The 18,561-nt window shown below is 40.1% G+C and overlaps 1 protein-coding gene across 2 annotated transcripts; it reads right to left on the bottom strand.

The window, feature by feature from the left end:
• Positions 1–317: 317 nt before the first annotated feature.
• Positions 318–15,821, bottom strand: SDE2 (spliceosome associated SDE2). Of its 2 annotated transcripts, XM_086345103.1 has the most exons (8): positions 15,684–15,821; positions 15,349–15,501; positions 10,127–10,244; positions 8,536–8,647; positions 8,039–8,208; positions 7,098–7,212; positions 3,706–4,210; positions 318–648 (listed from the first exon to the last, which is right to left on the bottom strand). In XM_086345103.1, the coding sequence occupies exons 2-8, from the start codon at positions 15,385–15,387 to the stop codon at positions 427–429; spliced, it is 1,281 nt and encodes a 426-aa protein (XP_086201229.1). In that variant the 5' UTR covers positions 15,388–15,501; positions 15,684–15,821; the 3' UTR covers positions 318–426. The 2 variants fall into 2 exon arrangements, with proteins under 2 accessions (XP_086201229.1, XP_086201228.1); XM_086345102.1 differs by lacking the exon at positions 15,349–15,501.
• Positions 15,822–18,561: the final 2,740 nt, after the last annotated feature.

Raw genomic sequence — 18,561 nt, 5'->3', positions numbered from 1 at the left:
ACAAACAATAAACTTCTCCCTAGACTGATTAAGAAAAACAGAAATTACCAGTATGAGAATGAAAAAGAAATTACCACTACAGCTCCTACAGATATTAAAGGATAGAAAAGACTATATTATGAATAATCTTATGTCCACAAATCTTTGAAAGTACAACTTATCTAAAAGACACAAAATGAAACCCAAACTCTGAATAGCCCTATATTTATTAAAGAAACGAGCTATAAGTTTCCCACAAAAAAAATCTTCAGGCTCAGATGGTTTCACAAATTAATTCCATAAATCTAATAATGAAAAAGAGGATAGTTACAACTGTATTATTAAAAAGTCACCTTTAATAGCAAAAGGAATAACGTTCAAGAGTCAACATTATACAGGTTATAAGCACTAGACTATAAAGAAACAGAAAATCAGCTCTGATGAAATTCACTTCTTCTTCCCTTTTGAAGGTTTGGCAAATAAAGCTGGATCTATCTGCTCCTTTGCCAGTCCTCTGACAGAGAAGAGCCTCGCTGCCCGCTCCTGGAGAGTGCCCCCACACTTCAGTCCCCGGGCCATGAGTTCACACTTGAGCTTCTCCAAGCCCAGCAACTCCATTTCTGCAACAGAACTGATTGCCAGTAAATCTAAAGTTTCCTGACTGATATCCTGAGAAAAAGAAAAAAAAAGACAGAAATTTTAAGTAAGTCGTCCATTCCTTTGTCTCTAATTAAAACTTTCTTCAACTGTCATTGACATCCTATTTTTCAAGAAATTTTTATTTAATATGCCATATCTTACTACTGAATCCTAATAATCATGTTATTCTATACATGTTCTCAATTCAAGTAAACATTAATTTTTAATCTATATACTTAGAAACAGGTATTCAGAATAACAACCTAAGTGGTAAGATTCCAAAACAGATAAATCTTAATATGTATGAACATAACTTTTCTTTTTTGACTTATCTAGTAAAAATTCAAACAGCAAAACATACTTCACCTACCTCGCCTACCCTTTGCACTATAACTGGAGAAAAAAGCAGCATCCTATAAAGGTTCATTTTAGTGAGAATCCTATGCCTATGACTCTACTGATATTAACCCCATCATCTTTTTAAAAAATATTTATTTGGCTGTATCAAGTCTTAGTTGTCACACATGGAACCTTCATCATTGTGGCGTGAGGGATCTAGTTCCCTGACCAGGGATAGAATCCAGGCCCCTGTCCTGGGAGCGTGGAGTCTTAGCCACTGAACCACCAGGGGAAGTTCCCTAACCCCATAATCTTAAGCTTTGTAATCAAATAATCATGACTGTCAAAGTTCTCACTTAACTTGACAAATTTAAATGCTGTTCAAGACCTGTAAATGTTCTATCAACAAAGTAACTTTATAGACTTACACAAAATTAAATACTTCTAATGACGGATGCTCTGCCAGGAATGAAAGTGTTCATCTAGGGTTTTTTGGGTTTTTTTTTTTTTTTGCTGCACTGGGTCTTTGTTGCAGCCCATCAGCTTTCTCCAGTTGTGGTGCCAAGGGCTTAGCTGCCCCCAGGCATGTGGGTTCTTAGCTCCCCAACCAGGGACTGAACCCACGTCCGCTGCATTGGAAGGGGGATTCTTAACCACTGGACCACGAGGGAAGTCCCTCACCTAGGAGTTGGTTTTTTTTTTTAGTTTTTTAAAAAACATATTCAGTTCAGTTCAGTCGCTCAGTCATGTCTGACTCTTTGCAACCCAATGGACTGCAGCCTGCCAGGCTTCCCTGTCCATCACCAACTCCCAGAGCTTGCTCAAACTCATATCCATCAAATCGGTGATGCCATCCAACCATCTCATCCTCTGTCGTCCCCTTCTCCCGCCTTCAATCTTTCCCAGCATCGGGGTCTTTTCAAATGAGTCAGTTCTTCGCATCAGGTGGCCAAAGTACTGGAGCTTCAGCTTCAGCATCAGTCCTTCCAGTGAATATTCAGGACTGATTTCCTTTAGGATTGACTGGTTGGATCTCCTTGCAGTCCAGGGAATTCTCAAGAGCCTTCTCCAACACCATAGTTCAAAAGCATCAATTCTTCGGTGCTCAGCTTTCTTTATGGTCCAACTCTCACATCCATACATGACTACTGGAAAAACCACAGCTTTGACTAGACAGACCTTTGTCGGCATATTCAAAGGATAATTCTCTCAAAGTTAAGTTGTTTTTAAAAAAATATTGAGGAAGGGAGGAGGGTTCGGGATGGGAAACACGTGTATACCTGTGGCGGATCCATGTTGATATATGGCAAAACCAATACAATATTGTAAAGTTAAAACATACAATTAAAAATAATAATAAAATAAAAAAATATTGAACAACTCTACAGATAGATTCTTTATCTTTCTAGTTGATCTGTTTTTTTAACGTTATTTTGTTAGATTTCTAGAGTGCATCTTGACTTCTTTATATATGGCCAAATCCTAACCCACCATGTGTCTCTGGAGAATCACACATGGCTGCACAGAGTTATTATGAATACAACAGCTACAATTACATCAAGAACAAAATTTCCACAGTTAAAAGCTCAAAGATTAAAAGTCAAATCAGGTTTTATTCTATTTTCCTTTTTCATTTTTCTAAGACTTTGCTCAGGATAAACTCCTAGCATATATGAGTTATGTAAAAGCTGAACATTGTTATAACTCCAGAGATGGTGTGAGGGTCAATTTAAAGCCCTTAGCTCAAAAAATTTCACTATCTCCCCTATAAAGAGCAATATATGCATTTCTGCTTATTTCCTGGGAGTAGGGAAGATGCTTTAAATAAATAATGGTAAGCTTTGTGTTTATCAAAGGAAGCCAAATCAGGTTTCATCTGTCCTAAAAAGGAAATCATTAGACTGAAAAATAAACGTTAAAGATTTTTGCTGAAGTCAGTCCACTGAAGACAGCAAGTAACTATTTAAGGGAAAGCATGCATAATGAAAATGAGTTTTTAAAAATCTGAGTGTAGGGCTTAAGATTTAATGATAAATTCAAAAGGAACTGCTCCTCTTCTGCAGGAAAGGTGTTCACATCCAACTGACAACTGTGTTCAAACAGTAACTCACTTGAGAAAGAAAAACTAACAAGAAATGTAGTGATAGGAAAATGGGTACATTTCATCAAATCTAAAAGTGACATCTATCATAATATGCCTTACTACTGCCTGTATTATTAAGAAAGAATAAATCATATCAAGCAAACTGTGATATATATCCAAACTCAGAGATACTAAAATGTGAAAAATGTGCATCCTAGAATTGATGAAATATAGAACCAAGGATACCACCTAGTGGCAAAATAATACCAATTCCACCGCTTAAAAACAAAAAAATCCAAGGATTTTTCTTTTGGGGGATAGGGTAGGGGGGAGACACGACAAGCTTCACTATCATCGACTTCTGATTATTAAACAAGCCCTTCCACTAGGCAGCTGATGGGGAAAAGCACATGTTTTCTTTTTAATGATCTACTGCAGAGATTAAATTGACTTGGCTTTAACATGGAACTCTGCTCAGTGTTATGTGGCAGCCTGGATGAGAGATGGGTTGGGGGGGAATGCATACATGTATATGTATGGTTGAGTCCCTTTGTTACTTCCTGAATTTATCAAAAACTGTTAATCGAGATACCCCAATACAAAATAAAAGGTTTAAGGAAAAAAACTGACTTGGCTTTAGACATCGACTCCTAAAATTTACTTACCGTGTTTCCTGACTGGCTGGCCGCCAGCCTGGCAACAGCAATGTTTTCCCTATCTTCTCCAGGTGCTCCCTTGGCAGCTCTCTCCCCATCAGTCGTTTCTTTTGTTTCCTGCTCCGTATTCTGCCCACTTCCAGCTGCTTCCTTTTCTAAGGGCTCTCTACCCTCCGCCTCCTTTTTCTCCCGGGTGTTCTCTGTTTCTACAGCCCTCTTCCTCTCCATGTACTCCTGGGTAGGTGTCTCCCCCAGCTCAGCACGCAAGTCTTCTGAAATACTGTTCCCAGAGTCAGTCAAAGGGCTCTGTAGTTTTTCTGGTGATCTACAGTCTGTATTCAATACTCTTGCCTGCTGAGAACTACTCGGAATTTCAGCTGCCATGTCAATACCATCACAGCCATTTTGAGAAACATGAAAGCTCATTCCAGAAGTACCAGGTGCTTCTTCACTGTCGTCGTCAGAGTTCTCAGAGCTGGACCCCTCTGTGGTCCCTAGTCCTTCCATGCCCATCCTATCAGAAAGTAATAGAAAGATTTAATGCCATTTACAGCTTCAACTTAAAAAAAAAAAAAAGAGAGAGCTGCGGTTAGTCCAGGAAACAGACTCTGAATAAGGATATCTGCTATTTGAGATGGAGAGTAGGTAAGTTTCAGAACAAGATATCCCAAAGGTATAAACAGAAGCAAAAAAAAATTTCAGTGAGACTGAGAACATTCCAAAGATACTAAGGATCGCTCTTTAAAATATGTGACTCTCTTTAATTGATTTTGCTTAAAGCCTTTTTCCTAATACTGTATGAATTTTAACTGTTGGAAATTAGATAAAAAAGTGAACAGTTAAAAGAAAACCCAGTTTTACTCATAACTGCCCCAAACTGGAAACTACCCAAATGCCTAACAACTAAAGAATGGATAAACAGGTTGTGGTACAGCCATACCAGGCAACAACACTTGGCAGTAGAAAGGAATGAACTATCGATACATATAATACCACCTACTGGTCTCAAAAGCATTATGCTAAGTGAAAAAAAGAAGGCCCAGCCCTTCCTATAACAATGAAGGGCTGTGTCTTCTGGGACTGTGTATGTTAATCCACCTCTTAGAACTAAATGTAATCTGCTACTTCGTCACTGAAATGCTGAAGACAGGAGTAAGAGGCAGGGTGAGAGGAAGGGCTCTTGGCTAATATCTCCATTATCTAGAAGACAGTTTTAAGTTATAACCATGGGTCTGTATGTGCATTTTTGTAAGGTACCTATGTTTACAGGACATGGAACAACAGACTGCTTCCAAATAGGAAAAGGAGTACGTCAAGGCCGTATATTGTCACCCTGCTTATTTAACTTATACGCTGAGTACATCATGAGAAACGCTGGGCTGGAAGAAGCACAAGCCGGAATCAAGATTGTCAGGAGAAATATCAATAACCTCAGATATGCAGATGACACCACCCTTATGGCAGAAAGCGAAGAAGAACTAAAAAGCCTCTTGATGAAGGTGAAAGAGGAGAGTGAAAAAGTTGGCTTAAAACTCAACATTCAGAAAATGAAGATCATGGCATCTGGTCCCATCACTTCATGGGAAATAGATGGGGAAACAGTGGAAACAGTGTCAGACTTTATTTTGGGGGGCTCCAAAATCATTGCAAATGGTGACTGCAGCCATGAAATTAAAAGACACTTACTCCTTGGAAGAAAAGTTATGACCAACCTAGACAGCATATTCAAAAGCAGAGACATTACTTTGCCAACAAAGGTCCATCTAGTCAAAGCTATGGTTTTTCCAGTAGTCAGGTATGGATGTGAGAGTCGGACTATAAAGAAAGCTGAGCACCAAAGAACTAATGCTTTTGAACTGTGGTGTTGGAGAATCTTGACAGTCCCTTGGACTACAAGGAGCTCCAACCAGTCCATCCTAAAGGAAATCAGTCCTGAATATTCATTGGAAGGACTGATGCTGAAGCTGAAACTCTAATACTTTAGCCACCTGATGGGAAGAAATGACTCATCTGAAAAGACCCTGAGGCTGGGAAAGGTTGAAGGCAGGAGGAGAAGGGGACGACAGAGGATGAGATGGTGGAATGGCATCACCAATTCGATGGATATGAGTTTGAGTAGGCTCCAGGAGTTGGTGATTGACAAGGAAACCTGGTGTGCTGCAGCCCATGGGGTTACAAAGAGTCGGACACGACTGAGCGACTGAACTGAACTGATTGTCGTGTGTGCATCTCTTGGCTGTATTATAGGAATGCACTGTTAAGTAATTCAGTGGAAACATATCTCCTTGCTAATAGTTTAATAGTTTAGATCTGATAACAAATGCTCTTAGAAGCATTAAAAAAAAAAAAAAACAGAAAGAGACACAAAAAGCTATATGACATTCTAGAAAAAAAGAAACCATAGGAACAAACATCAGGCTAGTGATCAGTGGTTGACAGGAGTAGAGGTGGGGGGAGGAAAATTAACTGCAAAAGGACACAAGGGAACTTCTGAGACTGACAAAAAACATTCTACAGTTTGATTTTGGTGATGCTTACATAATTATGTATTATAAACTTTTCAAAACTTGAAGAACTGTTCAAAAAGGGTGAATTTTACTGTATATAAATTATATATCAATAAAACTGGCTTAAAAAAAAGAGACCCACAGGAAATACCATTACATTTTCTCTCAGGAACATTTAATTTCCATTTCAGAAAGAACACAAAAAAGTCTATGCTGGACTGAGTTAAACAGTACTTAGTTAACAATTACCTTTCTATCCCCAAAGGGGAAGCCAACAAACAAGCCAAGATCCAACTCAACTTATCATCATCTAGAACTTGGCCCAAGAGAACTAAGCTGGTAACCAGAAGACCAGCTGGGAAGGGAGGAGGAACTAAGAGTAAAAGGGGTAAGAAAAAGTACCGCTGCGCTTTTCACCCACAAGCGCAAAATGATGTAGAGAGGTCTGGAAAGGTGACCAAAGACCTCAATGATGACTATGAAAAACCAGAGAAAACAGAACAACTTGGAAACTAAAGCCATGGCTTCCCCCTGGAACTTTGAAAAGTACCTCTTTCAACATCTAATAATAACTCAAGTATAAAGCTATTTTGTGTGTGATTTTTCACTGAAGGCAAACAAACTATCCCTTAGATTCTATTAAGGGCACTTATGGCAGAAACCATTACTAATGTGTATAATGTGAGAATCACTGAAACCCGATCTGAAACACTCTGGAAAATTTCTGAGCTTCCATTAGACTTTACTTAAAAGTGTGTTTATACCAGATAAGACAAGGAAGACATATAGAAGGTAAGTTTCAGAACAAGATATTCTAGAGGGATAAACAGAAAGAAAAAAATATTTTTCTTCAGTCCTCAAAGATCTATTTGGAATGAAAATGAACATACTTACCAAAAGCATTTCCTTTTCCCTGCACTGGCTCCTCCGTCTGTTTTTGATTTGTTTGGCCGTTTCCGACTCTCACCGATTTCTGCCGATACCATCTTGCTAGAGGCAGCCTGCATGCCTAGCCACAAATTTTAAAAACTCAGTTTCTACTATCAGGACCAAGTTTAATTAAAGAATTTATAAATAATCTGGATTGCAAAAAGAGCTGCAACCTAAAGTTCTAGATTTAAATTTCTTAGCATACCAAAATCTAATCCAGTTAAAATGAGACTAATCTTAAATTTACAGATTTAAAATAACCATTTTGGCTCTTGAACCAGATTTTTAAAGCACTATGTCCAATTTGTAACTTTGTTTTTTTTTTTTTTCAATTTGTAACTTTGAAGCTTACAGATCCATTCCTAACACTCCTCAAACCTAACAATTCACCCCCTTATGCATCCCCATATTTGCATACAACTATCTTTCCCCCTTTTGCTCCTTTTCAGCTTCTCCCTTTTGATGGAAAAGACTTCTCCTTATCCAGCTGAATGCACAATAGTCCTAGCATAATGCTTTTGATGCTAAAACATAAAAGCTAAGAATAATCATTCCCATTAAAAGCCATTTAATTAAAAGGGGACCTAAAACTGAAAGCAAATATGTGGGAGTCTTAGTACCTCCTGAAGACTTAGCTTATTCCCAGGAAGCACAAAAAGCATTCCTACCTGGGGCCCATGAGCCCCCAGAGCTCAGGGATCAACTATGTCAAATGCTGTGTGGATATGTTGGTTTTCCCCTCCATGTAGTAAGGCATACTGTGTTCATTACTGAGTGGAGAAATTTCATAGCTTCATCAGATTCTCATAAGTCTGTAACCTAAGAAGGGTCAAGAACTGCCCTTGGTGTGGAAGAGCTGGCTTCCAGGATGCCTGAGGATGGCACTAAGGAACCCTCCTCCTCACCTTTGAGGACGGAATCCTCCAGGCGCTCGGCCATTTCATGGCATTGCTGCTGGTAGTCGGGGCTGGAGAAGCAGTGCCTGGGTTCTACAAGCTTCCGCTGCAGTCGTTCCAGGCGCTTTTGCTCCTTTTCAGCTTCTCGCTCGGCTTGTTGTTTTACCCATTCAGCCATTCTGGAGATGGGAAAGAGGAGACGTAACTAAATGGCTAAGTTATACACACATACTTTTATATAGATAACACCCCACCTATACAAATTATTGTACTCTTATTCACACTGTGATAGTCCCTCAGAAAGGCGAGCCATGCTTACTAGCATACTGCTATGGACTTGACAAAAACCCAAAGATAATTATTCAATCATGAAAAAGGTTAAGTCTGGTAACAACAAATTAGAGCATAAGTATTTTAAGTTCACATTTCTGATACGTGTGGTTCATGTGCCATCACTAATGACAGAAAACTATGTCTCTTTAAAAAACAAAACGGGGGCATCTTACGCTTTTTCATGATTGACATCTCGTAATCTCCTTCCACTGAGATCGCGGCAAGCCTCTCGATTGGTTGTCTTTTCAATCTGAGCACCGAGTGCTCGGAGCATTGAGCCAAAACCTAAACAAATGTATTTGGAGAAAGCAGGTTAAAAAGTATTCAAGGATGGTCAGTTCTAATGAAGTGGATGAAACTGGAGCCTATTATATACAGTGAAGTAAGTCAGAAAGAAAAACACCAATACAGTATATTAACACATATATATGGCATTTAGAAAGATGGTAATGATGACTCTATATGCGAGACAGCAAAAGAGACACAGATGTAAGGAACAGACTTTTGGACTCTGTGGGAGAAGGCGAGGGTGGGGTGATTTGAGAGAATAGTATTGAAACATGTATATTAGCATATATGAAATAGATGACCAGTCCAAGTTCGATGCATGAAAGAGGGCAGTCAAAGCCAGTGCACTGGGACAACCCAGAGGGATGGGATGGGGAGGGCGGGTGTTCAGGAGCAGGGGACACATGTATACCCGTGGCTGATTCATGTCAATGTATGGCAAAAACCACCACAATATTGTAAAGTAATTAGCCTCCAATTAAAATAAATAAATAAAATTTTTTTAAGTATTCAAGGATGGACAAAAGCCGAACTTGTGAAAAGAGTATTATTATATTATAAGATTATCGTAAGAGTAAAGGTGATCTCTATTTCTTTTCGGTTTTAAAGGAAATGCACGTCAAGATTCTAACCCAGGTAGCAAAGGTAAGAATATTGATAAACGTGATTCAATCTCGTGGTTGTCACACTTTCTCTTATACTTCTGCAATACTGTACCTGCACCACTGGGATATTTTAGAGGGCTATACCTCGTGACAGAAATCCCAAAATTCCACAATTAAGAATTTTACAATTTATATGATGAGATTTTGCAATAAAGCAATTTTAATCTGTCACTGGCTGACACAACAAGCTTCATATTGATAGAATTTCAAACAGCAGAATGACTGTAATCTGAGATGTTAGTTCTTTGAAAACCAAACCAAGTCACCACAGATTTTGAGAAAGCCTAAGAATTATATGTTAGTCTATCAGGAGAAATACCAAGAACTGTTCATATTCAGTTTTTGCTCTTTTAGTTTGTTTTCTCTCTAAGACGAGTTACTACAACCAGGACCTTAATCTACCTCAATCTGTAAACAGTTGTATTTCATAAAGTGACGTCAGACTTCCCATGGAACTAGAATAACCAGACAAAATGCTGAGAACAGCAAAAGGAGATCTGATTGTTCTAACACTCATCAGCAAACTGGACAGAACAGCCGTCACCTCTTTTCATCTAATTCTCCCCAAAGACTGAGAGCCTAGGGTGCCAAAGAGTGATTTGGTTGGGCTGGAGAAGGTGGGAATTTTATCATACTGTATCTTCCCCGAAAAGAATAAAAGAGAAAATATTCAAAACTAGGTAAATTAACAAAGAACTTCATAAGACAAATCAAGGCTGGTACACTAGAGATCAAGGAGTTTGTTAATTTAATACATCTGGCCACAGAATGCAGATATGTTACTACTAAGCCGTCAACATTCACGTCCTACCTCCTTTTCCACCACGAAGTCTGGGTTCCAGACTGTAAACGGCTCCATGCTGCACTGTGTCGCTGGTGTTAACGAGTGATCCATTGCACTTCACAAAGAAGCATTCCACTGGAACAACCTGGAGACAGTGAGGGTTCTTTCAATGCTGTTTATGAGACGAGTTTTTTGCAGGAAGGGACCTAGCTTATTTTTTTATTATTTCAGTTACAAGGAGATAGTAGATGTGATAAGTTAATATCTGCTGAATTGAAAAAAAATGAAAACCACTAAAAGAAAAAAGTCATTTTTTATGATGTATTCTAGGTATAACTTTTTCCTAATATTACCTAATCATGATATAAAGAACTTTCTGCCTCTTGGGTGAAAATTAAAACTGCTCTTTCTCATTCTCTAATAGGAAATAGGAGTAAAGGTGGAAGATTACAGGGGCTCAGATCTAGTAACTCTGACGGTCCCATTTCCTCTGACTTTTAAAAATAATACCAAGTTGAACATTGTGGCCCAAAATTTAAAAGTGACATCTTGAAAAGTATAGATAGGGATAAGAAGAGGGGAGAGGAGGAGACAAAAATATGGTTTTTAATACACTTACATAAGCTTTAACGGTTTTAGAATCAGCTGGCAGTTGGTAACTAATCTCTTCTGCCAGCGTCTTCCTGAGTTCCAGCCAATCTCTGAAGAAGCCCACATACCTCCCCCCAAACCCACTCTATGTCAGATCAAGTGATGTAAAGAAAATATAAATACCGTAAAGTTTTCTAAACAAGTTTCTTTTTTTTTTTAAAGCCGCAACACTTGGCATGTAGGATCTTGGCTCTCAATTAGAGATCAAACCCATACCCTCTGCAGTGGAAGCTCAGAGTCTTAACCACTGGACTGCCAGGGAAGTCCCTAAACAAGTTTCTGATGCCATAAAATAACACAACAGAGGAGTAGTCTCCAAAGTTATATGGAACTTATAGGAGGTTATATAGGAGGCTGACAATTAAATCTGCAACATGAAGAATAAAGAGATCTAAATACAAATATAAAGGAAAAAGGCATTTCTGGCATCTTCCTGAAGTGGAAACTATGAACATGCATTCTGAGGCACATCACACAGCTATTTTAATGGGACCCATTCCTTCACTCAGCTGCCTACTATAAGCATGGTACTTTTCAAGTGTTGGAATACTACCATGAATACCACAGTGAATGCAAATCCTGGCTCATGATGCTTATATTCTAGTGGGGGAAGACAAATAATGAACAAACATATATTATGTTTGATATAATTATGTAATTGACAAATTATATATTATGTCAAGTGGTGATATGCAGAGTAAAGGGGATTAAGATATGTGGATAGGTGAGGTGGTAATCTAGTTAATATATATGGTCAGTCAGAGAAAGCAGAGAATTTAAGAAAGTGAGAGAATAAGTCATATGGTTGTCTGGGGGAACAGCATTCCAGAGGCAACAGCAAATGCAAAGACTGCAACCGAGATGAGCTTAGAGCACTCAAGGAAGAGCAACACAGCCGACATGGCTGGAATGAAGTACACAAAGGGGAGTGATAAGGCCTTCAAAACCACTGTAAGGATTCTGGATGGTACTCTGAATAAAACTATTGTAGAGTTTTGAACAAACTGAGATCAGAGTCATGCTCTTAAACTGTAAAACTGTTAAACTGTAAAAATAAGACTACAGAAGCAGAGAGATCATTGGGATAATCCAGGTGAGACAGTTCTATGTGTACCAGGGCAGTAGTGGCAGAGTGAAAGAGAAATGTGAGATTCTGAGGACACTCTGAACGAAAATGCTAACGCTCTAGTGAAGGGAGTGAGCTCAACAGAGAAACTAGATTCCAAAAATTTGGTTTGACAAGTGGAAAAATAGAGTTGCCACCTATTAAGAGAGAAAAGGAAATTTGAAAGAGAAAATCAGTCTCGTTTCGGATATTTTAGTGTGAGATGTTTATTACACAAGCAGATGGAGATGCCAAGTAGACCAGGTGCTATACAAGTCTGGAGTCTGGAGAAGAAGTCTGTGCTGAAGATTTACACTTGAAAGCTATCAGCACACTGATGGCACTGAAAGCCCTGAGTATGGACGAAATCACTAAGATGAGGGAGGGGCCCCTCCAACTTCAGAGTTCAGGGTGATGAGGACGAAGCAGCAAGAGAGACTGGAAAGGAGAGGCCAGCGAGACGGAAGAGAACTGAGGGTGTCCTCTGCACAAGTGAGAGAAGTGTATTAAGGGGGAGAATGGTCAACTGTGCAAACTGAGGCCGACAGGCCAAGCAAGATGAAAACTGAAAACTGATCGTTGGATACGGCCACACAGAAGATACTGACCAGAATGACACAGAGCTGTTGAAGTGATGGGAACAGAAAAGCTGAACTAGAGTGGGTTCTAAAGGAGAAGAGCTTTATGCTCAAGCATATTTTTTTTAATCAAGAAAATCAGAGAAAATAAAGCAATAGCTGGAAGGGATGTGGGCTCATGTTTGCACACTGGTAGGAATGATCCAGGAAAAAGGGAAAACACTGGAAAATACAGGGGAGAAAGCACTAATGCCAAGTAAGTCTTTCAGTAGGTGAGAAGGACGGGTTACTCTACAAAGTAGAAGAGAACTGCACATTACTTGTAAAATAAAGACAGTTCATCCACAGTAATACACAAGAAGGCTGAATATACAGCAGGTACCTACCAGAGCACTGCTGTGAGGAGAGGAAAATTCTGTCCTTACTGCTTGAATACAAAGTTTGTCCTTGAGATGGAATAAGTCTTGGAGATTTAAAGAGAGAGGATGTGCGAGAGTAATCCAGGAGAGTCAGAGAGTGATGAACTGAGCAGTGCCTCTCAATCCTTTTCATACCACGGTAAACACAAATAATATCTGGATGACACCCTGGGGAGTGAGTAAAGTTACCAAGGATGGGTTGAGATTCTGGGCACCCCCAGGTTCTGTCCAGCTGCCCAAGGGCTAGTGGGATCAATATTCTCAGCAGTCCTGCAATCCAGCAGATTTCTCTAATCCAAATGCAATTACAGTAGAATTGCCAAGCAGCACTAAGGCTGGTGTATGTGAATTTGTCATGAGACTGATTAGTTCCCCTACCAGGGTCACTGCCTAGATGCCACTCAAAATAGGTGGAGAGCTGGATTTAGACTGTCTGGCATTTTCCCAGGCAAATATAGGACCAGGAGAGAGGAAGGGAACTCAGGCCATATACAATGATGTGATTAACATGAAGGATGATTCTTGTCTATAAAATCCTGTTTACTTTAAAAAGCTGCACAATTAAATGAGACAAGTAATACACCTTCTATATAATGTTTATAAATTAAGAGCCACTTTAGTTTCTTTTAATATTTTGTATATCCAATGAGTATGATATTTCTAAAATCCTAAATAACTTCAAAAACTTTAATATGAAGGCACAAAGATTATACATCATACTTTATTTCTGAACAGAACCGCTTATTTAATCAGACAACTGATTACCAAAATTGCATTTTTCTACTTAAGATTCTTGTCAACTTTCTAGTAGGAAAAAAAAAAAGAAAATTTAGAATCAATTTAACTGTTTTTAACCTTTATAAGGCATTTTGAACACAAAGTATTATATGTGTCGTGGGCCAATCAGCCAAGGGCACTAGAGAAAAACAAAATCAAATTTCTTGACTCACTACAAGCGAGGGACTGCACACCACAGGAATCATGAGGTGTCTCACCAACAAATAAAAACATACAGTTATAGGATGGGGGGCTAGGATGGAATTTAGGTAAAATTTAAATGGAACAATGTTTTAAAAGGCTCACAATAAAGCAGGGCTGTGTGTATCAGGGTCAATACCAGGTCTAGACTGTGAAGGAGATCCAGGCTCCTGTTTCCTCGGAAACTACAAAGTTAAGATAAATGTGCAATGTTGTGTCTAGAAACCCCTTAATTTGAAGCTCTGCACCTGGAAATCGAGAGTGCTTCTCTACATCAAAGAGACTTAGATCCTCAAGGCAAGAGTGGGATGCTTCTTACCGGTACAACTTCAAACAGCAGTTTACTCTCATAATCTATGATTTTCAAGGTAAGGTTTCAAAAACAATGAAAAAGAAGTAGACTCAAGGAAATCATTTTTGACATTTCACCACTGCACCATGTCCTTGGGAGAAACACTTTCTTCTTATTGACTTTGCAGCTGGCTCTATCTATGTCTGTTATCCCAGCCTAATGAACAGCTGGGCTGATTTTTCATTTCTTCAGGGAGAACTAACACCAACTTTATCATGTGTCAGATTAGTTTTATCTTAAAAGGCACAGGTGTGAAACTGCGCTATTTTTATTTATTCCAGTATCTCATCAAATGCCCTTTTATAAGTTTTGTGGTTTTGTTCATACTTATTATGGCCATGCTTCTTAAGTATATGACTCAATTCATTCATTCATATTTCTTCTTATTTTAAATTTTTTCCAAGACTCCTCATAATTAAGGTCTAAATTTTTCTGGTCCCACTTTGGATCAACTGTAAATGAGTTTGAAAACTGTATTCATGAGATAAGAGTTATTTCCAAAGATATTAAAATCCAACTATTTTTGAAAATATTTCCCCATTCAGATGGCAAACTGATGGAACTGATGGCAAACAGATGGCAAACTGATGTCAGTTCTGACAGCAGTTAAACTGGACTGAAGTATAGGAGGAAAACGGGAAACTGAAAAACTACATGATTTGCAAATAAACATTGCTTCTTCATGGAACCAATCTAAGTAAAGATGTGGTTTAGACTGCAGTGTTAACATCTGTTAAGCTCATAAATAACAACCAGAGAAAGTCAAGGGAAACACGGAGGAGGTGTACTTATAAAGAAAAACAGAGTAAGAGGTCAAACGTCAAAATTAAAATTAGATTCAAGGAGAGCATCTAATTCTTTAAATAACATAACAGGTAATTTAGTTGGTAAAAGCTTGCTTACGTCAAAATTAAGTAAACCACACATGTGCAACTTTATAAGTTTTTGAAAAATACGCCTGGACAAATAAGAACATCATATGATTAATGAAATAATCTAAATGACAGGCCCTAAGAATCATGCTCTCGACAGGGCCTATGTGAATGCTTGGTCACGACCAGTGACCAGAAGAATCCATTTCGTTCCCAATCATCCTTTGGATATGACATACTTCTTTAGGTTGGATCTAACAGGGCTGTGTTATCAAAGGACAAAAATGCACATACCTGTAGAGTGAACGTAAGGAAGTGAGCCTTAAAAATCATCTTGGCCAAATGCCTCCTTTACGGATGAAGAGAATAATACCAAAGGGTATTCTGTTAGTCCAGACTGAGGGCCGGACTATAGCGCCAGTGAGCGGAAGGGTTTTTCTCCCTTCTCTGAGACAAAACCAAAACAAAACAAAAGCGACGGAAGCCCTCATTATCAGTTTGAAACTGAGGAACCCTCAACCTCAAAAACTGAAAACCCCAAAGAATAGACCCCCCGACACACCCTCGCCACACCTATTCCTGCCCCTGACCTCCTCTGTCCTCTACTTTCCAGGAACCACAAACCTCACCTGATCTTCGCAGTGTCGACGGATAAAATCTCGTATGGAGCACGGGGCCGAACCACACCACACCGCCTTGCACCCGAAGCCAGGGCCCCGAAGCCACACCACCGCCGCCGTCTCCGCCATCTCACCCAGTCGCAGAACCTCGGCACTCCCAGGAGCGCTAAGAACCACCACCCACCCGGCGTATCTTGATGACGTAAGCTCGCTCACCCAGCGCCCCGCCCCTCACGTTTTTGCCCGCCCCGCCCCTCCCCTGGGGATAGTCACGTGACCTGAAGCAGCCGAGCAAAGCCGACTGGGGGAGGGGAACAGGAAGGGCCTGGCTGAGGCCGATAAGAAGGCAGAGCACCAGGGCGAGGCGTTGCTAAGAGAAGTTGCTAGGGCGGGGCTCGAGGGACTCTCTATAAAAGGCTGGCGCGGGGTTAAGTTTCCAGCGTTCTGGCTATAAGCGATAAGAAGGTAACTGAGTACTTCCTTGTGCCTCAAGCTTCAGACCTTTCCCTCCTATCCGTGTAGTTATTTTTGGGTCACAGGGAATCGTGGCCTGAGAAGGCGCTGCTCCCTGGGGGCCTGAGAAGGGAAGCTGCAGTCGCGGAAGCGGTTTTGGGGGGCTGCTTCCTCTGCTCTGGGGAGCTCCCCGACTCTAGGGGCAAGGGAAACGGAGGTGGGGAGGTTTCTAAACAACAGCTCTGGGCGGGTTTTTCCTCCAGGTTTACCAAGCCTTCTCTTCCTTTGCGGAAACTGCCAACCTCTCGGTTTCTGCCAGCCACGCTCAGTTTATTCGTATTTCCGCCTGTTTGCGCTCTGCGTTATCTTCACTTCAGCTCGGTTTTCAAAATATTTCACAGCAAGTGGGCCCTTGTGAAAGGCAGTGGCAGGAGCGACGCTTATAGTGATGCTGCTCTGAAAAACCCTGCCATAACTTTTATTCCGCACTATGGAAACACACTCGCACGTATTTGCATAGTCTAAGGCTCTGGGAATCTGAAGAAATCCCTTAATGTTTTAATATGCTGAGGTTATGGTATTTATAAAATCCTGAGCAATTTAAAAGCCACGAGATAGGAGGGTTCTTAGGAAATATCTGTACCTATTAAGCACGATTGTATCAGTCCACAGAATCAAATTCTCTGCGTCTCAGATCTTTAGCAAATGAAATTCAGCTAAAGGGAAAGCAACGAAGAATTCAGAAATCATTTTTACTGGTGGTATGAACAACAGAATTTCAAGACTTCTGAAGTTACAGATTCCGTTGTCTTTATTTCACTTTCATAGAAAGAAAAATGAGAAAGGGCCTCCATGGGAATGTCAGGAGATAAAGAAAAATTACACAAAATAATAAAAATACTGTGCTAGAGACCAGTGTTTTGCAAAGTAGGTGACATGGTGATCCCAGAGTCAGTAACTGTCTCACCAAGTATTTATCTTCTAACAAGGGAAGTCCACATTGTTTGTTACTAACATTATATCTAGCCTTTCCAAAACCTCCAGTTTAAATTAAATTGTTCCTTCTTTATCCCTTTCTTGCATTTAAAGTCCTATTGTTAAAAATCCCAAGTATTAAAAAAAAAGTATTGAAAAGGCATTTGTCATTTAAAATATGCAATAACTATTATTAACTTTTCAAAGACAAATCTCCTGAGTAATATATAATCTGTTGTTAAATCTTCCCAATAAGCACTTAGCATGCGGCACCATGGCACACACAAAGTAGGCATTAAATAAATATTAGTTGGATATTTGATGAATTACTAAGGTGAGTGAAGTTGTTCAGTCCTGTCCGACTCTTTGCGACCCCATGGACTGTAGCCTACCAGGCTCCTCTGTCCATGGGGTTTTCCAGGCAATAGTCCTGGAGTCGATTGCCATTTCCTTCTCCAGGGGATCTTCCCAACCCAGGGATTGAGGTAGACAGCCTAATTATTCCCAGTACATGTCTGAAGAAACATGCCTGCCTGCGTGTGTGCTCAGTCATGTCCGACTCTTTGTGACCCCATGGACTCTAGCCCACCAGGCTCCTCTGTCCATGGAATTTTCCAGGCAAGAATACTGGAGTGGGTTGCTAAATCCTCCTCCAGGGGATCTTCCTGGCCCAGGAATTAAAGCCACGTGTCCTGTATCTCTTGCACTTGCAGGTGGATTTTTTACCACTGTGCCACCATCGTCAGCACTAACAGAACACTTTCTCTCTTGCAGATACAGCTTCAACTTGGATTAAATTACTGAATACATTTAAATAATGAGAAAATTAAGGTACCCAAAGTTAGGGCTATGGCCAAGAAGACAGTGCACATCAGTGGAAAAAAACATCTAGAAAGACAGCTGATTGGCTGGATGGTTGAGTGTGTGGTGGCGTCCAGTAGACGGTGTTATGTGCCAGGCTGGTTGTGGAAAAATAGAAACAAATGCTGCCACCTTTCCAACCTCATTGTAGGGAGAAAAGAGACAGGAAGACACATGGGGGGTTATGACACTAAATGGTGAGTGGATGGGGGCCAGTTCCTCTCCTATTAAGAGTGTGTAGCTGTGCTCTTAGAACTCTATTTGGTGTTCTTTCCAACAAGCCACGCGGGCTTTGTTTCTGCCCATCTTCTCCAAACGATTGACTCTAGCTATACATTTGCTTTTTGAAGACTGGTTCAGCCACCACGAGAAGGACACTGTGAGAGCGTTCTGAGGCAATGTGTAATAATTGTTCACTACCAGGAAATGACAGCACCAGACAATGCTTGTGTGGCAACCCATGACAGAGGCTCAACCGAGCCAGAATATCATGCTGGTCTGTAAGAACAGGAAGCAGAGCTGTACACTCTGGCAATTTTCATAAATGACAGCAAAGCTCCTGAGCTAGTGAATTCACAGACTACATCCACGTGTGACA

Source organism: Bos grunniens, chromosome 16 (genome assembly GCF_055505025.1).
Source record: "Bos grunniens cultivar Pamir isolate PY7600 chromosome 16, Bosgru_T2T1.0, whole genome shotgun sequence".
NCBI classification, from domain to species: Eukaryota; Metazoa; Chordata; class Mammalia; order Artiodactyla; family Bovidae; genus Bos; species Bos grunniens.
This window is presented reverse-complemented; position numbering and strand designations above follow the sequence as displayed.